At 43.6% G+C, this 21,457-nt stretch overlaps 1 protein-coding gene across 2 annotated transcripts in view; it reads left to right on the top strand.

The window, feature by feature from the left end:
- The window catches only part of WDR93 (WD repeat domain 93), a 132,589-nt gene that overhangs the window by 7,775 nt on the left and 103,357 nt on the right, over positions 1–21,457 (top strand). For both annotated transcript variants that reach the window (XM_030189687.1, XM_030189686.1), the window contains exons 3-4: positions 13,706–13,910; positions 17,728–17,792. In XM_030189687.1, the coding sequence (XP_030045547.1) occupies positions 13,706–13,910; positions 17,728–17,792 (270 nt within the window). The remainder of the gene's footprint in view (positions 1–13,705; positions 13,911–17,727; positions 17,793–21,457) is intronic.

Raw genomic sequence — 21,457 nt, 5'->3', positions numbered from 1 at the left:
AAAAGTTTCAAAGTAAATCTCAACTAATGCAAACTAACGCTCTTCAAACAGTTCAATTAAGCAAAATAATGTTCACAAGGAAATCACACATGCTAATACAGCAAAATACTGAATAATAGAACCCGCATGTGCAGTTAGTTAAAAGTCTTAACACATGAAAATTAATCAAACAAATCATGAACCATAATCACATAGATCATGAAAATCACATCATGCAAAGCAAAGCATATTAGTACAGGAAAGTGAACGGAATAAATCGTTGGCAAAACTCTGGTCAGATGTAACTACATAAAGTCTTGCAATCTCATCGCCGTAGGAGACAAAGTGTTTACGCGATAGCGTAAATGACGAAGGTCTCTCCAAAACACTACAGCACACAGGAGCATGATGACCCACGAGATGGTCAAAAGTGGGATGACAACGTGAGTGGACATGTGGAACTGGGTGACATCAGATGAACGACGTTTGTAATCTGCAACCTCGAGAGTCTCATGGTCAACAGATAATTCAACAGTGTGAGAGTCTTTGGACTGTAAAAAGGGTATAAGGTCCATAGCAAAGTCAATAGGATGTCCACGAAATACATCAAGCACTTCCAACTCAGAAACAACCGGGTCTGTGTCAAGATAAAACAGGGAAACTCCTCCTACATGGGCAACAGCATACTTGGGTACAGCGATCACACAAACATTGCAAGGAAGAGTGTAACGGTTGATTACATCATGCTTCTGAAAGGTGACAGTAAGTTCCGTACTAGGTGTGCTAACTAACCATACCGTATCCAGTACAGCTACAGTGGTATCAGAAAAATCGTCATATTTTGACACGGTAACCTTACATTTCTCTTGGACATTCTCTGTGGACAAGCCACAAAGAGCTTCTGTTGTGTCTTTCAGGAAAGGTTTACCAGGGCATAGCCAATTAACATCTTTAGTTTTGTGGCAAAGGTCTAAGTTAGGGACCAAATAATGTTGCGGAGCATCCTGTTGGTAAGCAACATACTTAGGTGTATCAACATTAAGGTACAAATTCTCATGCCAAGTACCTACATTTACAACTTGTTTAAGCTGGTATACATTCTCAGGCATAATAAATGGCAAATTAAGGATGAAGGCAATTTCCATACGCTCCATATCCAAATAAAGGGGAAAGGCAGTACCTAAATGAAATGCGATTTGAATTTGAAAAGGTTCAATAGACAAACGGGTAACTTTGGCAAAGGCATCTTTAACAACATCAGATGGTATCAGGTACGTTGGTATCTGTTCCTGCATTAGCTTACTAACACTAGTATCTACTTCCCTAAATAAATCCTGGATAAGGTCCTTAACAGGTTGTATAAACACACGGTCTTCATTCATGGTACCTTTAATTGTCAACAAATCAGCTGTTTTAGCACTAATTTTATGTGTATGTAAATTCACAAGAGTGACCGTATCAGCAATAGTTTTACCCTGGGCCACAAGTTGGCTCTGTTGGACTACCAATTTGGTCTCGATGGCTTTCAAGTCTGCTTGGATGGCTTGTATATTGGCCTGCAGCTTTTGGACAGAAACTACGTTGGCAACAGACATGGAAATACCAAAAAGTGAACCAATGGCCGAAAAAATCAAACCACCGGCCAGACCAAGAAAACGCTTAGATCTGGACCTGGAATTATAAGGTTGCATAGGTTGTACCATGACTTTGTCCAGTTGATGCAAAATGTTCTTCACTTGTGCACGGGCATTTTGCATATAATTGAGAAACCAGGAATGGGTAACAGCAGACAGAGATAAGTTACTCATATTGAAATGTTTCAGTAGTACATGCATTGGGTCAAGGGACACAACTACTTTCTGTGGAACAATCTGGGACTGGGTAATCAGGAAGCCAGGGGTATCTTGCAGAACAACTCCAGACATGGGACCAGGTTCGATCATCTTGGACCACGATCCCAGCAGCACGGAGATCAAGAACACGATCATCAGGGTTCTTTTCTGCATCTGCAAGGTACAAAGAAAACAGACTATGCTGTTGGGGTGTTAGTACAGTTCGTGTCATCAACACCTACGTCTGGAATCAAATGACTGGGATGACGTGGTCTCAACTGATTGATGTGGACCCATTTAAGGGTGTCTTCACCCTTAGTATTTTTCTTGAGGCAAATTTGGTAAGCCACAGGTGAAGCTTTTTCCACTATTGGGAATGGACCACGCCAACTAGGCAGAAACTTCCTTTCTTTAACCTTGTTTCTGGCAAAATTGAAGTAGAATACCTTGTCGCCAATTTGGTATTCTTTAGAGGTAGTCCCTTGATCATAATAGGCTTTTCTACCTCTAGCGCTACTTTCCAAATTTTTCTGAGCAAAGGCAAAGGCACTTTGCAAATGCTTACGCAAATGGGTGACATATTCATGAGTGGAGGTAGCACTGGACAAGTTCACATCATTAGTCCTGTACAACAAATGAATTGGTAATGTCATTTCCCTACCTGTCATCATCTCAAAAGGAGACACTCCGGTGGAACGGTGGGGTGTGGAACGAATCGCCATAAGGACCAATGGTAAGACAAGGTCCCAATTCTTACCTGAGGATGACACATACTTCTTCAGAATGGTCACGATGGTGCGATTAGCTCTTTCCACCTGTCCCGAAGATTGAGGTCGGTAAGCTATGTGCAACTTACTCTTTACTCCAAGCATCTTCCACATATGTTGAATCACCTCTGCCGTGAACTGAGAACCTTGGTCTGAATCCACTCGCATAGGCAAACCCCACCGGCTGAACACATGATTCAGTAGTAAGGTAGCCGTGGTTTCTGCCGTGCAGTTGGGTGCAGGCAGACACTCCAACCACTTGGTGAACAAGCAGGTGACTGTGAGCAAGTACTTGTTACCACGAGTGGATCGAACTACAGGACCAACCCAATCAATCTGGATATCCGACCAGGACATGGCGATACCCTTCTTCCTAAGTGGTGCTCGGTGAGATGGTGAAGATGGCTGGAAACGACAACAGGTCAAACACCCTCGCGTGTACAACTGTACATCCTGTCGCATGTGAGGCCAATAAGCTACTTGCTTTAGGGTCTCATAGGTGATATTCTCCCCTCGATGTCCAGCACATGGTTCGTCATGGGCATGCTGCAACATAATGCCTCGATATTCTTTAGGCACCACCCATTGCTCAATGCCAAGCTTACTCGTCCGAATAAGCAGGTCCTTGTGAAGTTTGAACTTCTCTCGGGAGGCGTAGAGTATCCTCATTTCCTCATCTTGCTTGTGTTCTTCCGTCAGGGAACAGTCTTGCGGATTCCATATGTACTCATAAAATCTACCGATCACCGGGTCGGATTTCTGTGCCATGACAAGATCAAAGGATGGGACTTCTCTGCACCACTGGACCACCGGCGTGTCGTTGGACTGCTTCGCCTGTCGTCGGGTGACCGCATGGACAGCCGCAGTCTCCACATCTGGGGGTCGCCATAATTCTCCTGTAAGCGCACCCTCCTTGGCCAGGTGATCGGCCAAGTCGTTTCCCAGCTTGTCGGGACTGTCAATTTTTGCATGACCCTTGACCTTCTTCCAATAGATGGTCATGTCATGGTCCTTTACCAGTTGATCTAAAATCCGGATCAAGTTTCCATGATGTACTGGTTTTCCTTTGGAATTTAACATATTTTTCTGCTTCCAGATGGGCAAATGGGACACAAAATTCTGTCTCACATAGTCCGAATCCGTACATATGACCAACTGTCGGACTCCTTTCTGAATTGCAGACTGTACCGCCACCAGAGCTGCCACCATCTCAGCGTACTGATTAGTTCGCGAGCCCAAGCTGTGTTTCAGGGTCTCTTCAAGATTGGTTGGATCCCATACCACTCCTACTCCTGCCACCAATTCCTTGACTGTATCACGACGGTAAGCACAACCATCTACATAGACCTTAGGCATGGTCGCACAAGTCTGTTCATCATACAGATGGTGTCGATGAGGTTCTCTCTCTAGCGGGGGAACATCTGCTTCGGGAATACCTGCAATGGAATCCTGTTCTGCACAATCATGTAGGTCTGCCATACCTTGGGCTACTGCGTTACGATGTTTCTGAGCATACCTTACCTCCAGAGGCCAGCCTTGAAGAGCCAATGTCCAGGAGACTATTTTGCTGTTTGACACTCGACCGGTCTTAATTCGGTCACTACCCAAGAAACTGATGGGCTGGTGGTAAGTCTCCACAATTAGCTTCTCACCTTGGATGTAACTTCTGAAGTGTTGCAAAGCCCAAACGGTAGACAGGAGTGCTTTCTCACAGTCGGAATACTTCCTCTCCACATCCGTTAGTCCTTTACTGGCATACGCCACTACCCTCTTATCCGTGTCATACTTCTGATATAAGACAGCACTCATAGAGTGTTGGGAATATCCCAAGTCCACGTAGAACTCACGACCTCCCTCGGGGTATGCGAGGCATGGGAAGCAGCTAAGCTTGTCTTTCAGCTCCTGCATAGCAGATTTCTGTTCTGGCCCCCAGACCCAAGGTGTATCTTTCTTCAACAACTTGACCAACGGTCGGGTGATCTCCGCATACTCATCTATGAACTGTCTGGAGTAGTTGCAAATTCCTAGAAAGGAACGAAGTTCAGTGATATTGGTGGGCTGTTTCAACTGTTGTAAAGACTGCACTCGCTTCTTCTGGGGTCGCAGACCCTCAGCAGAAATTTCATACCCTAAGTAATTCAGTGATTTCCTGCACCATTGTCCTTTGGCAAGAGTCAGTTTAGCTCCAGCATCTGCCAACTGTGTGAAGACATGCTCCATCTCCTCCAGGTGTTCCTGAAAGGTAGGACTCTTGATCAGAATGTCATCCACGTAGACCACTGTTCCTCGAGCTTCAGCATCTGGTAGGGCTTTGTGTAGGAAAATGTTGAATTCAGCAGGTGAATTGAGAAACCCAAAGGGTGTCCTGTTCCACGTATACTGCTTCTTCCCAAACGTAAAAGCCAGTTTATGCTGATCGTGGGGATGGACTGGTACTGTCCAAAACCCTGATGCCAAATCCAGGCTGGTGAAATACTTAGCCCCCCTGATGGTTGCAAGGTTCTGATCCAGTGGAGCCATAGGCCACCGGGACAAGGGTACTCGCATATTCAACTGACGGTAATCCAGAGCGATTCTCCAGCTGTTATTCTTTTTCAAGATGGGCCACAGAGGGGAGTTGTACGTGCTGTTGCATTGTCTGATGATACCCCTGGTCTCCAAAGTGTTGAGAATCTCTTGTACAGACTCATAGGAAGCCAATGGAATCTTATACTGACGCACAAAGACAGGCTTGCTACCAGGTTCCGTAGGCACTCTGGTGACATGTAGGTTCGTAAGTCCACAGTCATACGAATCTACAGCAAAAAGGTCCTTGTAATTGTACAACAACTGAGTCAACCTCCTCTTCTCTGTGTAAGTAGTACAAGCATCAGCCTGTTCCACTTGCTCTTTCACCATAGCATCAAACTCTGAGAAAGGTTGGTTGGATGAAATTTCCACCTGTTCTTCAATGTCCTCCTGCAAGGTTGAGGTTTCCACAGAATTCACCCTTCGAGGCTTCTGAGGTACAGACATTTCCCTGGACAGAAACAAGAAGTCATCTTCCACCTGTACCTGAGCACACGTCGCATCATAGGGCCAAACAAACTCGAGAGATACGAGGCCCCTGGGAGAGGTAAACCAACTGTCAGTCGTCTCCCCCCCCTGGCAGGTGTCCCAAGAAGAAGGCAGCCTGCCAAGGATAGGCAAACTTACCTCGACATCATGGAAGGACTGGCCAACCAGAAAGCCAACAGAATCTCCAGCAGATAGCTCAACTTCAGCAGACTGTGGATTGGTGACCAACAGGTATAAGGTGGTACCGGTGACCTCCAAACATGGCAGAACACCAATTGCCAATCCAAGGTCTCGAAAGTGGGCATGTGGGTTAAAGAACACTACATCATCCAGCAGACGTTGTCCTTGAGCGAGGCGAAGCTTGAGGGAAAAATCCCGAACTCTTCCTGGAATGGTTACATCCTTGTCACAGACTACCTCACAGACCTGGGGAATGGTCTGTCCAGACTTCAAACAAACAGCCGTAGGTTCAAGTTCCACTGGGTTGTTCTGCATTCTACTCCACAGGACAAGATTCACCAGGTCCACATAAACTCCCAGTCGTGCAAGGCAATCTGACCCCAAACATAAGGGTTCCCTCAAGCCCCGGACAATAGAGAAGTGGTGAGTGAATGTCTTCTTTCCCACAGTCAAGGGAAGGCCACATATTCCGTCAAGCGGCTTGGAGCCTTGTCCCCGTACCTGTACCGAAGTAGAGGAACATCTGCTGAAGGGAAGTTGTACAGACTTACGAATTTGGCTGTACAACGAGTCACTGATGTAGGAGAGATCACTAGTGAACAGTAAAGTAGCTTGAAGCAATTGGGTGTTAGCCACTTGAACTGGTATGGTGAATTCATCACCTTTCTGGGTGATGATAGTCACCTTGCAAGGATGAGCAAAATCAGGACCAGAGATAGGAGGTGATTTTTCAAGTAATGCTGGAGACACAGTATCTGTTAAGTCATCCGTCTTGGCTGAGTCCTGTGAAACAATCTCTAGTTGGTCCGCTTGTTGCACCAGCTCTTCATGCTTCTGACCCCCTTTTGGTGCCTCTGTCAACGGAGGCTCCCGCATGGGCGGATCCGCGGAACACCGGGGATCAGTCCGCAGGGGAGTGTCCTGTAGCTCCACAGAGTTGGCATCACCGACTGTACGCCAGTATCTCCCTCGCACATATTTAAGGGGTCGAGTGACTTTGGACCAGATCGTTTCCTCGTCATAATCCAAAACAGGCCGAAATCTCTTCAAAAGGTCATTTCCAATCAGAAATTCTTCACCCTCGCTGGTAGTGATGATGGCTGGGTGCCTGACGGTCATCTGTCCAAGCTGTAAAGATAGCCAAACCTGTCCCACAGTTCCAATACTTTGATTGCCATAGGCCACCAGTGACAAGTCGCTCGGTGTGACATGCAGCACATCCTGACCCCCCCCTAGAGATGCCTCTAGTTTCTGAAACAGGCCCTGGGTGACCAAAGTCACCTCTGATGCTGTATCCAGGAGACCTTCACAGGAAAGTACTTGTTGAATTAACAACTCCACGGTATATCTGTAACCTTTAGATATAAGCTTACCTAGAAAATACCTGACTTCCTGGGATGAGTCTTTTGAAAGAGGCCCTTCCTGGTTCGAGGGCTGCGACGCGGCATGGTTCCCTGGGGACTCCTCACTGAAGGACGACAACGCATCCACGTGGACCGTGGGGACGCTTGCGGTAACAGGTGTTGTGGCCACGTCTAGTCATGCTTGTTCTTCCTCCGAAGAGGATGGCTGTTCCACCTCAACAGATTTAACACTCAGCCCCGGAGGGGTCGGCGGTCTAGAAGACTGGTCCTTCTGCTTCTGGAATTTGACCTTTTTATGAGATGGAGGTGTCTTAGGTACATTGCTAGACTCCGCGATTGAACATCTGGCCATCAATTGGTCCAGCTGAGCTTGCATAGCACGGATCTTCTCTGCATTCCACTTCTTCTGATTAAACCGCTTCTTTTTAGGGTGTTGCTGTCCCTCCTGTGCAATAGGAGGCGCTGCATCCCGCGGCAGGGCCTGAGAGCCCGGCGGCGTAGTTGGTCTCGGCGTTTTGTTTTCCAGAGAAAGCGTGGAAGTGACCGCACAAACAGCGGGTGTTATCACCCTGTTGCGACTCTTGGATGTCGGTTTCGGAGTCTCTGCGATTGGCTTGGCGCGGCAGATTTCAAAAATTCCTTCAGCCTGCTTTAGAAGGCTGGAATAGGGTTCTGCGTTTTTTCCTGCCAAGGGAATCTTTATTGGATCAGGCAGACCCTGTATAAAAAGGTCCCTGAAATCACCAAATTCACGATCTTTAGAATCAGGCGGCACCCCCCCTGGTAAAATGCACGCTTCAAGCGATGGGCCCACTCCCGCGGACTCTCCTCCGGATTACAACTAATAGTATACGCTGCACGCTTAGCTTCCAGAGAGTTGGCAAAGAGACCGTAGCGCTTCGCTAAGGCTTGCTCCACTGACCGTAAATCGGGGTTATCGGACATGATCAAATCTAGAACTTCATGGCACTCGGTACTAAAGGTCCATTTGAGGAGGGCTCTGATGTCATCCTCAGAAGAGACGTGCATGGTCTGCAGGAGTTCATGCACTGCCTTAAGATGGGTTTCTATGGATACCGAGGCAGACTCTTTAAAAGGCGCTATTACGGTGCGTAGCATCTTTATAATATAAGCTTGCCTCTCCATAGACATTCCTTTCTTGGGTTCCGGCCTGACATGCCGCTGATCACTACCAGGTGTAGAGAACCTCGGGGCAGGTGTATTGCTAAAACTGGGTGGATCTGCCGAAGGCTGAAACCCTGAGCTAGGCACCTGACCAAGTGAGCTGATGATTTCCGCAGGCCGTCCCTGGTCCCGTGCCCCCAATGGGTGTGTCACTGTCTCGGGTCTGCTGCTTTGGTCACCAGCCACTATGGGGCTGGATTGTACAGAGGGGCGGGAAAGAGCCGAAGCCATGCCCCCAATGGGTGTGTTTAACTCGGGTCCCTCCCGGCTCACGTAACGGTTCATTTCGGGAGCTGGGCTTGGGTGACCCGCAGCAAAACTGTCGGGGAACTCTAAGGTATACGGTACTTCTTCCTGCGCCATGTGCGTAAGCTCTTGCTGCATTGTGGAAATCTTTACAGTGCACTCATCTAATGCTTTAGACAATGAATCTCTGTCCTTCACTGTACATTGTAATTGCAGTGAGACTGTCTCCTGCTTCTCTTTTAACTCCGCCAACTCTAGCTTGGCGGCGTGCCAATCTTGAAACACAGACACAGATTCTTCTTGAGTGGTCACTAGCTCCCTGCGCAACTCACTCTGAACCCCTTCTGAGACCTGTTTTAGCTCCCGATATAATGTCTGCAACTTATCTGTTTCCCTAGTCTGGTTGTGTAATGCATCAGTCAAACGGGAAAATTTCTCTTGCAACGAATCAAAAGACATGAGGTACTGGGCAATTTCTTGCTTTAATGTGTAATTAAGTGCTTCACAATCAGTTAAGTCACACTGCAAAGTTTTACACTTATCATACAGTGTCTGGCACTCCGTACAAATCTCTTCAGAGGAGTCAGGTGGGGCGGGGCTTACATTGGTCCCTGCTAAAGCAGATTTGGCAGTGTGTAAATCAACTCGTAATGCAGCTAACTCACTGTCTCGCTCCTGGACAGTTTCCCTAGTCTGGGACAAATCTAACTGCAACTCCGCTATGCGATCTGTTAGAGGTGCAGATACCTCTCTTATCTCATTCATCAAAGAGTCTTTAACTGCCAAAAGAGACACGCCCAGTTCACAAAGCATCCATTGTGACAAATGCTGTTTCTCTTTTATAATTGTATTTAAAACCGTAGCATATGCTTCTGAGCTATTCGGTGAACTGCTACTAAATAAAGCACGTACAGACTCTACTGTAGGAGGTGTTGGTTTCGTCTTACTATGAGAGAGTGGCAGTAATATTTTCAGCACGCCCTTCTCCTGTTCACTCAGGAGAATTTCAGGCAATGTGCCAACCGTGCCGGTCGCCATGTTAAAGACTAAACACACCCTGTTTTCCTTCCTTACAGAGAGTTAGAGAAACCGTTTCTTTCTCTTTTGGAGCTCAGAGTAATAAATCTGTCAACCAATTACAGCAATAAAACACAGCTGTATAAACAAAGGTCTGCCGTCAGCTAGGGTAAATCTGCAGTTCGTGCAAAAAGAAACAGAGGGTTAAACCAGCTTTCTGAAAAGACCCAGAAAAGTTTTAACTTCTGCTATTCTTGCACCAACCGTCCCGGACGAGAGCCCCAATTTGTAGGTGGTTATAGATATATTTTGTAAGAGACCAATTCCTACATATGTACTCGCTTATGTCTAGGGGGCGTGGCCTCTGCCCAACCTTAGCTGCATGGAAAATAACGGACAGACCAATGGAATATATTAGTTTATTTATACAGCGTTATATACAAAAATATAGAAAACTCTTATCAGCTTATAGCATCAGCAATTCCTGATTGCATGTACAATGATACCAAAATATAGAGAATAACTACGATTATCCTATGGGCTAAAATCTGTAATGACAGATAAACACAATACCGAGATCCTAATGATTACCACACAAATCTTATACTAGGCTAACAGCAACTAGAGATCATAAATCCTGACGTCACACATCTGATGGGTCCGAGCACAGACTAATTATCTAACCCAGCCTGAAGGAAGTAAACTATGATCTCACCGTCCCGGTCACCAGATCAGATTCCTTCCGATACCTCAGCCGAATGTCTCAGCGAGGTCCCACAAGCTCAGGTGATGCACTTGTCTTGATCAGCCACAGATGATACAGACTCAGTATAGATCCTGTAGACAGCTGTAATCTGGGGAAAAGCTTTGCCAGGTATTATCAGTAAGTCTCTCAGGTAAATCAGGTGCTTGCAGAAATGCAAGGGTTCTCCTCTTCCGTTCTTCTGTACTTCTGTTCGGTTCTTCAGCAACTAACTTGTTTCTGTTCCCGCTTCTCAGACCAATCAGTTTTCTGGGAGCCAATCAGAAATAATCCCACCATGTACTCCCAGCATCTGTATGAAGCTTCCTTTGTCCGTCTTATCTCGTACGCTCTCTCTCTCTCCCTCAGGGACATGCATTCTCCCCCGATACAGAGTGACCTTGGAGGTGGTGCAGGCTTCAGTAAATCTATTACAAGCTGAAATGCTGACTTCTGCACAGTTGGTAGTCAGACATATAGGTGAAAGGTTGCAGCGTCCATGTTGGCTGACAAGGTGCTCTCATTTGCACACAGGGTGGGTGAGATCACAGCAAATACTCCTACAGAACCCATCAGTAAACAGGATATCCTCACTGAAATTCTTCCATGTATTACTGTTTGAAGCTGTTTTAGTGATATTTAGTTTTTATTCTGTGATATTTATATCTACATATGGGAAGCATTCAAATAAATTAAAAAGCTGTTGAATAAGTAAAAAAAAAAAAAAAAAACCCAAAACTTTTGTCCTCTAACTTTTAAGGCCCTGCCTATCCAACTAGAACAGCTTTTGACTTTTTACAGATGGACCACGCAGATAGCATGGGCTATTTTCAGCACTCACTCAAAGAAACGTTTGCACATGGCAGGTCACTCCTTAGAGGGAACACTGGTGGAGAGGCGCTCAGCGTATTCTATATATCATACAGAAAATTAAGCCTATTCTATAAACTTTAAGCGTACTTTAGAGAATATGCTTAGGTGTATTATTTTCTGCGTGGATTTTTCAGGCGCCATATATAGAATTTAGCCCTCAGCTTGTTACCACTTGGCATGCCCCTGCACCTCCCACATCCACATCCCTCTCACAGTTATATGCTGTAGTTTTTAGGCGCTAACATTATTATAGAATAGAATAGTACCTAAGTGTAGTTATGTATATAACTGCAAATTAGGACCAATTAGTGTTAATTAGCGCTAATAATTGATTATTGGTTGCTAGTGTCAGTTCGCATTGAACTATGCAATTAACTTACACAAATAACTGGCACTATTGTTTATCCTGCATTCATAATTTTGTGCACTAGGCACAAAATTGAACTCTCTTATTTTACATTTAGAAAGAAACTGAAAATCTTCTTATTCGATGATTAATGGCCTATGGGAAATCACAAACTTTTCTGTGTGCTAATGATGAATGCCTTATGTACAGCATTTGTAATTCTGGGGAAAGTGTCATCAGAGCTGCTGATGTAATTCTAAGGAACGTTTTCTGTTTTGCTGTGAGCCAAGCTGAACCATTTTAGGGGATACGGCGATATACAAACAGTAATTGATACTGATATTGAAATTGTGCATGCAAGATTATAGAATGAGGGGGATGTGTCCTTCCCCATTGTCTCTCCAGACCAGTCCGGATGTGTGGGTAGTTAGAGACTGAGAACCACTGGCTTATGCATCACTATATGAAGTATCCTGTGCAGTCTCAGCTCACCAATGTTTCTCAGTCTCCAGCAGTTGGTAAATTAGCTATCCTATGTGGCCTGGCTCTGGTAGGGTAGACAATATTTTTTATCCCAGCTTTTGGCAGCAAGGTTTTTTTAATTACAAGAAGACCTCGTGAGACTGGGGGATTGGGCGTCCAAATGGCAGATGAAGTTCAACGTTGACAAGTGCAAAGTGATGCATGTGGGAAGGAGGAACCCGAATTACAGCTATGTTATGCAAGGTTCCGCGTTAGGAGTTACGGACCAAGAAAGGGACCTGGGAATCATCGTGGATAGGATGTTGAAATCTTCAGCTCAATGTGCTGCGGCGGCTAAGAAGGCGAACAGAATGTTGAGTATTATTAGAAAAGGGATGGAAAACAAGCATGAGGATATTATAATGCCGTTATATCGCTCCATGGTGCGACCGCACCTGGAGTATTGTGTACAGCTCTGGTCGCCTCATCTCAAAAAGATATAAAGGAATTGAAGAAGGTGCAGAGAAGGGCGACAAAAATGATAAAAGGGATGGGACGACTACCCTATGAGGAGAGGCTAAGACGGCTAGGACTCTTTAGCCTGGAGAGAAGGCGGCTGAGAGGTGATATGATAGAGGTTTACAAAATAATGAGTGGGATAGAGCGGACAAATGTGAAACGTTTGTTTACGCTTTCTAACAATAATAGAACCAGGGGACACAAGATGAAATTAGAATGTGGTAGGTTTAAAACAAATCGGAGAAAGTTTTTCTTTACTCAGCGCATAGTTAGACTCTGGAACTCATTGCCGGAGATGGTAGTGATGACAGCTGGCCTTGCTGAGTTTAAAGGGGGTCTGGACAGATTCCTGAAGGAAAAGTCCATTGATCGTTATTAAATTTTGGGTTTTTTGCCATGTTCTTGGGGCCTGGATTGGCTGCTGTCGGAGACAGAGTGCTGGGCTTGTTGGACCTTTGGTCTTTTCCCAGCGTGGCGGTGCTTATGTACTTATTTAAGAATAAACAGGAATTCTAAAGTAAGGAATAGATGGGGACTGGCTGCTTTGCTACGTATAGCCTGAGGGTATAACATCAAGGTTCCCCGGGTTCCTCCCCCACATACTGTAATTGGTCATCAGAAGGGTGTTGGCTGCCTATGTCTTGGTTCCTCTCTCCTACTTTTGGGAGAGGGCCCTTGAGTGCCTGTTGCAGGGAGCCCCCAGCAGGCAACCGATCCCCCCTCCAGAACCAGAATATGGCAGAGTGCTGAGGCTGAAGTCCAGTGTATTTATTTACCTTGCAGTCTTCTAAGGAAGCCTGAGGAGGAGAGTGTGTTATGAAATCTGCCACCGCCCCTCTCCCATATATGGGTCAAAGTTTGCGTGCTGATTCACAGCATGTATACTTTTATCTGCTCCAAAATGGACAGAGATAGATCATGGAAATGAAAATATAAACACAGATTTCATTTTCAAATCTCTGTGCATACTTTCACTCAAGGTACTTTGCACTTATTTCTATGTGGGTGCAATGTATATGGGTACAAACGTATTTTTTACTTGGAAAAACTCAGAATAGTCCTTTTATTGTAACATCATTTCATTAATGAAGCTGAGATAAATAATAGTTGTAATAATATCTAATTCTGTTTCTCAGCAGTTTGATGGAAGAGCCAATTGCATAGCATCAACTGGAACAGGAAGATACATTTTTGTTGGACTTACCAATGGATTAGTAGTCTTCAGCACGCCCAGTTACATAAGGATTTGTGGATGGGAGGCGGCAGAGGTAGAAATATCCATCATCTCTGCCTGCCAAGTGCCAGATCAGTCGTACTTAATTGGCACAGTGGATAACATGGGTATTTTCTGCTTTGTGTATTCTATGATAAAATGTAGACTAGTGTAAGTGAAAAAGATCAACTTTTACTATGTTACTGACTGTGGTGCTTACAACTTCATGCACAGTACAGAGTTATTGTGAAATTATCATTACAGTCAGAAGTGCAGCTAACAACTGCTCAGTGATAATTTATAAAACACTATCAAACCCCAGTATTTATTTTATAAAAGAGCACTTTACTACTACTACTACTACTATTTAGCATTTCTATAGCATTACAAGGCGTACGCAGCGCTGCACAAACATAGAAGAAAGACAGTCCCTGCTCAAAGAGCTTACAATCTAATAGACAAAAAAAAAAAAATAAATTAATCAAATCAATTAATGTGAACGGGAAGGAAGAGAGGAGGGTAGGTGGAGGTGAGTGGTTACGAGTCAAAAGCAATGTTAAAGAGGTGGGCTTTCAGTCTAGATTTAAAGGTGGCCAAGGATGGGGCAAGACGTAGGGGCTCAGGAAGTTTATTCCAGGCGTAGGGTGCAGCGAGACAGAAGGCGCGAAGTCTGGAGTTGGCAGTAGTGGAGAAGGGAACAGATAAGAAGGATTTATCCATGGAGCGGAGTGCACGGGAAGGGGTATAGGGAAGGACGAGTGTGGAGAGATACTGGGGAGCAGCAGAGTGAGTACATTTATAGGTTAGTAGAAGAAGTCTGAACAGGATGCGAAAACGGATAGGGAGCCAGTGAAGGGACTTTAACATGAAATGTCATGTAAAGCAAAAAGGTGAATGAGAAAGGACAGTGGTTGTGTTTATTTAAAAGACTTAGATCTCACAATTTCTAATAATTAGTGTGGGTAACAACCAATACTTACTTAAGATAAATAAAACATCATACAAATAAGAACAAGCTTTAAGAATCATAAATACTTAACAAAAGGTAATCAATAGAGCAAAGGATATAAATAAGGCAACACATAATTCACAATAAAGTACACAACACAGTTCATTAAGCACATATTTAAAATGATGCTTATAGGTAGAAATTCACTTTGTATCATACAGAACAGTGGTCAGGTTGTATTGTTTTGTGCTCTTTGTATTTTTGGCATGTCATAGAGTTAATAGTGAGTTTGTTCTCCTTAACATCAGTGTTTAATGTGGTGGGAGTGCATACATGCAACTAAATTCAGGCTGTTTGTAGTAGCTTGCTTTACTTGGTTTTTAAGGTTTTGTTTTTAGTTTTTGATTTGGGAGCTTCGAAAGTTAGTGTTCCATAAGTGGGTGGATACATGAGTGAAACTACAGGCTCCTTTTACTAAGCAGCAGTAAGCCTAACGCGGGCTTACCACTGGCTACAGAAAGTACCACCGGGCTACTGCAGCAGCCTGGCGGTACTTCCCACCCCTAGCGCGCCGTCATTTCCAGTGCTACAAAAAATTATTTATTTTTGTAGCGCTGGAGGGTGGTAAAAGCTCCCCCCTGAAATGGCCAGGTGGCAAGTGCTTTACTTGCCACCTGGCCATTTCCTGTCAGAAAGCGAGACTTCCCTTTTACCAGCTGCGGTAAAAGGGGGCCTCGGCGCACGTGTAAAACACATGCTGATGCCAGCACTGGCCCCCATTTGCCGTAGCTTGGTAAAAGGAGCCCTACATGTAGCTAAATTACAACTGTCAAGAAAAATTCTTTATTGTACTGCTGAAAACAATGATAACTTTAGGTGCTTTCTGTTCACTATTAGCCTAGATTTTGTGCCAGTCTCAGTTCCTGCAGTAGTGTGGTAAGCATGACTTTATCTCAGTAATGACAGCATGCCCAGCCAGTCAGATTTTCAAGATATCTGCAATGAATATGCATGAGATAGTCTGCATACACTGTCTCCTTTGGTGTGCAAATCTATTTCATTCATATTCATTGCGAATATCCTAAAAATCTAAATGACTGGGTTGAGAAGCAGTGATACTAGCAAAAGTCTATGTGCCTCTGAAAACAGTGATGAGTCAAGTGTTTCCTCTTCACTTTTCACCTAGATCTCATGCCAAGACTCATCCCTTTCAGTAAGGTGACAAGCATGACTTCTTGATCTTAAAGCAGCAGTACCTGCAAAAAACTGTAATACTGATTTGTGCTACCTACCTACATATCCCCCATTTAAGAATATAAGTGTTGCCATACTGGGACAGACCAAAGGTCCATCAAGCCCAATATCCTGTTTTAAACAGTGGCCAATCCAGGTCACAAGTACCTGGAAAGATCACAGAACAGTAAAACAGATTTTATGCTGCTTATCCAACTTACTGTATATGAGAGGCCAGATTTTGGGGTTGGATATTTTGAAGAGTGGTAGTTTCTCCAGAGTACTCTTCAAAAACTCCTAACCACGTTCCTTAAAGTAATTCTCCGAGGACAAGCAGGCCTATAATTCTCACATGTGCTGGCCTGGAGTTTGTAACAAGTTTTAAACAGGTCTTTCAGCGGGAGAGCCTTCTTGCACGCCGCAAGAGCACGGGACCAGCAGTTCTCTTTTTTCCGCGGTGAGGAGAGAACGCATTATTTCCCTCTCCTCACAGCTGGTTTGACCTTTGGTCTTTTTTTGTGCCTTCCCGTTTTTTTACTTTCGTTATTTTTATACCTCTCGGGGTATTCTCCATTTAATTCCTTCCCCATATCTTCTTGGATTATTTTTATAAAGTTTCCTTTCTTTTACCAAGCTCGCTAGGCCAGGTTTAGGCCTGAGCCCTGGTCGGGTTTTTGCCCTCTGCATTTTTTCTGGTGCTTTGCCTCTCCTGCCTGCTTAAATCGCTTTGAATATTGACCCATGTATCTGTTCTGAGTCACACAGTTAACCACTCATTTGGACGAGTGATTGAGGGGGGGGGGGGGGGATTGTACTTGCATTTCTGGTGTTAAAGTACTGAGTTGGGCAGCTTGGAGGAGTAGCCTAGTGCAGTGGACTTTGATCCTGGGGAACTGAGTTGGATTCCCACTGCAGCTCCTTGTGACTGGGCAAGTCATTTAACCCTCCATTGCCCCTGGTACAAAATAAGTACCTGAATATATGTAAACTGCTTTGAATGTAGTTGCAAAAACCTCAGAAAGGCGGTATATCAAGTCCCGTTTCCCTTTCCTTTAACTGATTCCTCTTGTATGTTCAGGTCCATAAAATCTGACATTTGTAAGTGGTGGTGCTTATATGTGTAGGTTGTGAAATCTGTCATCCTATGTGCAAGTGCTGCTACTTTCACATACAAAGACCCGAGTTATGCCACTATTTCTTTTTTTGGTTTTTTTGTACAATTTTTTTTGTTACATTTGTACCCCGCGTTTCCCACTCATGGCAAGCTCAATGCGGCTTACATGGGGCAATGGAGGGTTAAGTGACTTGCCCAGAGTCACAAGGAGCTGCCTGTGCCTGAAGTGGGAATCAAACTCAGTTCCTCAGGACCAAAGTCCACCACCCTAACCACTAGGCCACTCCATTGTATTGCTACCAAATACACACACATTTTCCATGGCCTTATATGTATTTTACATAAGACTTTGCTTTCAATGAACCTTTTGTAAAATACCTTGCAAATTATGAACTTCCTGACTTAGATGTCCTTAGATGACCAATACAAATGTGGGCTTCATGTAAATGCAGTGTGGATATGCATTCTGAGCCCTTTGACCTGCCTCTGTTCCCTCCCTCTCACACAAATATTTTCATATTCTAGTGTATCTGAATGTAACTCACCTTGAGCTACTACTGAAAAAGATGTGAACTAAATCCAAATCTACAATGATATAATAATATAATATTCCTATAATGTTCACATGCTGCTTTGTTTTCCATTGCAGGAACTGCTCGTCTGTTTTATTTCTACGTTGACCACATCTCCCTAATAAAAGCAATCAATGAACTGGTATGCCTTTTCCTCTCTCTCTCTCTATGGTGTGCTAGCAGGTACTGGGTCAGAGAGAAAAGTATTTAGTAGTGGGAATTCTTGGGGAGTTATATTTGCTTAATCCTGCAGTAGCAAGGAGAAAAACCATAATGCAAAGTTCCTGGGGAAAAATCCATGCAAATCCCACACACTGTTTCATTCTAGTTTCGTGTGGACATTATAGGGTGAATTCTATAAATCACGACTAAAATTTTGGCACAGAAAAAAAGCCCAGTTAAATGCAGGGGTTGTGCATAAATTTAGGCGCGTCCATTTGCACCAGTAAAAAAGTGGTGCAAATGCCCCCACCTAATTTTATGCGCAGAACCCCCTTATTCTATAATTGCAAGTGGAACTCGAATCCACACCCATGCTCTGCCATGAAATGCCCATGACCCTCCCATTTCTATGCCCTGTTTTCCGGGACATGTGTAAAATTTAACCGTGGATCACGTGCCTAAATTTACACGCCTGCAGGTTAATTGATTTGAATTAGTGCCAATAATTGCTTGTTAAAAAGCCAATTATTGGTGCTAATTGGCTCATCCCAAATTTGTGTGTGCAATTTTTGCTGACTTTTATAGAATCAGGGGGTATGGGGACAATTCTGTAATGGGTCGTTCCCATTTACATGCCATGAGGCTGCATGATAGGAGCTATTCTATAATGGAACCTGGGTGCCTAGGTTCCATTATAGAATCCTAGTGTAACCCGGTATCGGAACTCCTAATATTTATGTGTCTGCTGTTACACCAGTCATAGAGGTGGCTTAAGTGCGTACACCTAAGTGTAGCAGCGACAAGCATAACTTACAGTATTATGTAAGTTGTGCACGTCAGTGGGAGCCCTGCCTATGTCCTGCCCATGCTCCGCACTATTAATTTAAGCAGGTGTTAATGAGTAATTGCTTAGGTGCCTTCCTAGTACTTATGTGGGTATGTATGGAATGGCCTCCCGGTGGAAGTGGTGGAGACAAAAACGGTATTTGAATTCAAGAGAGCTTGGGACAAGTACATAGGATCTCTAAGGGAGTGATAAGGAGAGTAGATGGCATGGATGGGCCACATGGTCTTTATCTGCCTATATTTTTCTCTGTTTCCACGTGTGCCATGGACCCACCTACCTACGCCTCAAGCAGAGGCATAGGTAGGTGGATCACCAGGGGGACAGCCGCTCCCCCAAATGTGCTGGTGCCTATTTTTGACGTGATCTGTCGTGTTGAAAATATGCGCCAGCACCGTCAGCAGTCCGCTCTCCGTTCCTCCCGCTCCTTCAACCTAGCTACGTTTCTGTGCTCAAGTACTAGTTTTCTAAATATTTACACACAATAATTGGGGGCAATTCTGTAAAGGGCACTAAAAATGAGGTGACCAATATCTGTGCGCTAAGATAGTATTCTATAACGGCATCTGGGCACCCAGAATGTCTTATAGAATAGAGCCTAAGTTGAGCACCAACATTTAGGCACCTAAATTTAGTTGCCTAAACTTACCCCATGTAAAAGGCACATTTAAAGTTTTTTCGTGGGATATTGGATATAGAATAGTGTTTTTGTGACCAATCCCTTTAAATATTTGTGCTGAATATTTCAACTTTTTAAGGACCTTTATAAAGTATGCATAACATACATAAGTACATAAGCATAAGCATTGCCATACTGGGTCAGACCAAAGGTCCATCAAGCCCAGCATCCTGTTTCCAACAGTGGCCAATCCAGGTTACAAGTACCTGGCAAGATCCCAAAACAGTACAATACATTTTATGCTGCTTATTCTAGAAATAAGCAGTGGATTTTCCACAAGTCCATCTTAATAATGGCTTATGGACTTTTCTTTTAGGAAGTTATCCAAACCTTTTTTTAAACCTTGCTAAGCTAACTGCTTTTACCACATTCTCTGGCAACAAATTCCAGAGTTTATTTACACATTGAGTGAAGAAATATTTTCTCTGATTTGTTTTAAATGTACTACTTTGTAGCTTCATTGCGTGCCCCCCTAATCCTAGTATTTTTGGAAAGAGTAAACAAGCGATTCATGTTTACCCGTTCCACTCCACTCCACTCATTATTTTATAAACCTATATGCCTTCCAGGCCTAGGCATCCTGTTATAAAAACTATCCTCTACTTTTGAGAAACAATAAGAGGGTAAATTTATGAAGGGGCAGTTTAAAGGGACAAGTAAACATCTACTTAGGCACTATTTTGTAAATACTTAGGCATCTATGTACCTTTATAAAATGCAGGCATAAGAGGCAGAAATGATATGATATAGTATTTCTATTCCACCAACTTCCAACAGTTAAGTTCAAAACGAATTCAAAATACAAAAATTAACTGGACATTACAAATAAGATTTCTGAAATAAATAAGTCTTCACATTTTTTTTTTAAAGAAAGAATATGTAGGTATTTTCCTCAACTTAATAGGTAAAGAATACCAGAAATGAGCAGCTTGATAAGGAAAAAATAGTTGTAAAGATCTTTTGTATTTTTCTCCAATAAATGATGGAAAATAAAGAAGACGATGATCTCTATCTTGAGAAGAAGTAGGAGATAAAGGAAAAGAAAATAATTTTATCAGAGAATCCGGACACAAGCCATCAAACATCTTGTAGACCCAAGCAGGCTAACTTAAATGAAATTCAAGCATCCACAGGGAGTCAGTGTTACTTAATCAGACATGAGGTGACATGATCAGATCTTTTCTTCCTAAGCACCATCTTTGCAGCAATACTTTGTAAAACCTGCAATCTTAAAATTAGTTGAGCTGATACTTAGCATACAGTATATACCATTACAATAATCTAAGGAAGAAAGTATAATTGATTGAACCAAAATCATACCTACATTGTTAGTGTGGACATACTTCAGCCCGAGATCAGGTGTACATGTCAGTTATCTAGATTATTTAAGCACACACATAGATTAATTTATTTGATAATCTGTGCATGTACATAAACTCTGCCTGTGTGTCCCCCAAAAACATGCCCACCAGCAAAATATGCGTCGTCATGTCAACATACTTTATGCTGGTCAGAATTATACAATAGTAGAAGTAGTCTAGTGGTTAGAGCAGCAGACTTAAACCAGGGAAGCCAGGGTATAAATCCTGTTGCTCCTCCTTTTGATAAGTCACTTATTCCACCATTGCCTCAGGCACAAAATTAGATTGTATATTTTCCAGGGGCAGGGAAATACCTGGCATACCTGAATGTAACATGCCTTGAGCTACTACTGAAAACATATGAGTTAAACCTAAACCAAAACCGTATAAAACTAACATACCTGCAAAGATCACTTTATAAAAGTACCACCTTGGAGAGTAATTTTATAACAGGTTGCCTAGGTGGGAAGGTCCAAAGAGCACTTAATTTGGAACTATTTTATAAAGATTTATAGGCACATATGTATTTTTTTAAATAAAATACTAGTACAAATCCTGCAGAAATTGCAGGTAAGATGAATGTATGCTCGGAAGCAGTTGCAAAGGTGCACATGTATTTTACATGCAACATACATAAAGGCCCTTTTACTAAGCTGCGTTAATTGCTAACGCGTGCCTAATGCAGCAAAAAAATGGACTTCTGCGGGATGTGCTACAGTGTCGTGGTAGTTTTTGAATCTGCACATGCTAACCTGCGCTAA

Source organism: Microcaecilia unicolor, chromosome 1, assembly GCF_901765095.1.
Source record: "Microcaecilia unicolor chromosome 1, aMicUni1.1, whole genome shotgun sequence".
Lineage (NCBI taxonomy): Eukaryota > Metazoa > Chordata > Amphibia > Gymnophiona > Siphonopidae > Microcaecilia > Microcaecilia unicolor.
Note: the sequence above shows the minus strand (reverse complement) of the source record. Positions and strands in the feature narration are given on the sequence as shown.